Here is a 2,481-nt window from a genome sequence, read left to right on the forward strand (position 1 = left end):
TTTTATTGTTATAGTATATATATATATATATATATATATATTTTAATTAAACCAAATAATTTAATATTGAGAATATTTTTACTTTTTAAGTTTGCCATACAAGTTTGTTTTTATTCAACAGAATTGTTTTTTGTTTTTTTTGTTAATACTGTTAGAAAACAACTTGATTGACCTGAAAAGAGTGAAGCTATTGCTGGACTTCATGGAACATTTGGAGAAACTGATGTATAATGCTTATGAAGGTTGTGCTATTGCACTTCCAACACTACCAAAGGTAATATAACATTTTATGAATAGGTAAATTTCACCAAAAAAATTACTAGTTGAATTATTTCTCTTACAATGTTATGGAAGGTCACACAAAGTGTAAAAATCAGTGATTTCTAACATTTTAATATTGTCGCAGTTGTTTACAAGAATTTCAATAATCTGGGGAGAAAGATTGTGTGTTTGGGGGGGGGGGATACTTTTTTTGCTTATTTCACTATTCCTTGAACATATTGGGAAAAAAAAACTCGAAGTCCAGTTCTCATAAATAAATGCTGTATACATTTTCCTGGTCTTAGAAAATAGTACTTTTATTGCATGGGTTGCATCCAGATAACTGCAACTGTATTACAGTCATGTAACTTGTCAGTTATGGATAGTGCATTACACATGCATACTGGTATGCAAAATTTAAACATTGTAGCTGGAAAATACAAGTAGGATCATGTGTTTTAGTGTAGCAGATATTATAGTTTATTCACAAATAGTAGGCCTAAATTCTAGATACCCTTGAAATGAAGACCACATTTCCATCATAAGTTATAGAAGCAGGTACAGAATAATTTTGACTATATATTCCATGGCCTATTCCTCTAAAGTATCAAAACATCAACTAACTAATCCAATCCAAAGCCCAATTACCAAAAAATAATTCTGACAATGGTACAGAATAAACAGAACTGTGGGTCTCTCGCCATTATCACTAACCTGTTATCGTGAAAATAGAAGATGGTACACCTGTATTTAAATTAGTTAATTCATCACAATCATGTTTACTGAGTAGGTCCTGTGATACATGGTAAGTGAACAGAATGGGTAGAATTGACACAAGTCAAAGTATACACTGTAAGCATACCATTGTGAAAATAAGAGTATTTCAGTAGTAAACATATATGAGAGTCATATAGGCTCATTATCTACAATATGAATAAAAAACACATTTAGAAATAACTGGTAAGGGAAAGTGTAAGAGGGCTTTTTCAAGTCAATCTTTTTTTTTCAAAATTTCACTTGAGTCTCATTATTCAATTGTATTTTATGTTTGAAATACACGTAAATTCACCACTAATGATCTTCAGCGTGTGTCTGGTTGTCTCAAACATAACAAACAGTGGCCAACAATAATATGAGCATGATAATGATTTATTAGATATTTTCTTAGATTTTAGGCTAATAACCTAAAAAGGTGTAAATGTGAAGATAAAATGAAGTATTTTTATTATTTTTACTTTTCTTATAAAAGCTGTTTTATAGTGAATTTTCATAAATTTTAGAAGCCACATATTGGTATGAATCCTAAAGCAACTTGTATGACTTTCTCTACACACTTAATTGATGTTATTTAGAAAGTTTTTATCAAGTTTCATTCACTTTAATTCAGTATTCTTAGGTTTTGTTTTTGTGATACCAGGTGTTATCAAATTGATGCACTTTTAGATCATAGAGTTAAGATGTGTAATAGTGTTGAATGTGCATTTTCTGGTTTGAATTAAAAAATTAATAGAGCCAGCAAAACATTGTATTAAAAATTTCTGATGTTATTTTTACTTTATATGAAATCAGAAATGTACAGAAGTTTTTATCTAACAACCAAAATATCCAGTATTTTGTTTATTCAGTTAGTTTTGATCATGATCCAATATGTGTATAGTGATATAGCAAAGTGTATCATCATGACTTGGTCAGAGTATTCTTAAGTACTTTCATAATAACTTACCAAAGCTACACTCATGATTTGCTAAGTTACAACCACTGTTAATTAACCACATGTGTTAATTGCAGGCTGTGAGAACATTTTTCCGTACCAACAAAGGGACGTGCCAGGAATGGCTTCATCGTGTACGTTTGTCTGTTTTGGTAGTTGCTCAGCAGTGTGGACAACCTGCTGTAGTTATTCGTCAGGGTTATGAACTTCTAGCAGAGATGAAAGAAGCTGAGAATACACAGGTTAGTATTATCCCATTAGTGCTCAGCAGTCCCTCTGGCTTGATGTCATTGTTGTGTGATAGATAATGGTTTGTTGGTAGGAATAAAATAAGTAGAAAATTATTTAGCTAATAGTACTGATAGTAGTCTTTCTGGCATGATTTTGTTGTTGTGTGAAAGGTAATTGTTGATAGGAATGAAAAACGTTCAGATAGTAGTCTTTCTGGCATGATTTTGTTGTTGTGTGAAAGGTAATTGTTGATAGGAATGAAAAAAGTTCAGATAGTA

General features: G+C 30.9%; 1 protein-coding gene across 1 annotated transcript in view; it reads left to right on the forward strand.

Annotated features, from left to right (window-relative positions):
- LOC106470681 (serine/threonine-protein kinase SMG1-like) overlaps positions 1-2,481 on the forward strand; it is a gene marked incomplete at its 3' end in the record, with an annotated part of 72,830 nt that overhangs the window by 40,094 nt on the left and 30,255 nt on the right. The window contains exons 22-23 of the mRNA XM_022399323.1: positions 156-274; positions 2,050-2,214. Coding sequence (XP_022255031.1) covers positions 156-274; positions 2,050-2,214 — 284 coding nt within the window. The remainder of the gene's footprint in view (positions 1-155; positions 275-2,049; positions 2,215-2,481) is intronic.

Source organism: Limulus polyphemus, unplaced genomic scaffold, assembly GCF_000517525.1.
Source record: "Limulus polyphemus unplaced genomic scaffold, Limulus_polyphemus-2.1.2 Scaffold4156, whole genome shotgun sequence".
Lineage (NCBI taxonomy): Eukaryota > Metazoa > Arthropoda > Merostomata > Xiphosura > Limulidae > Limulus > Limulus polyphemus.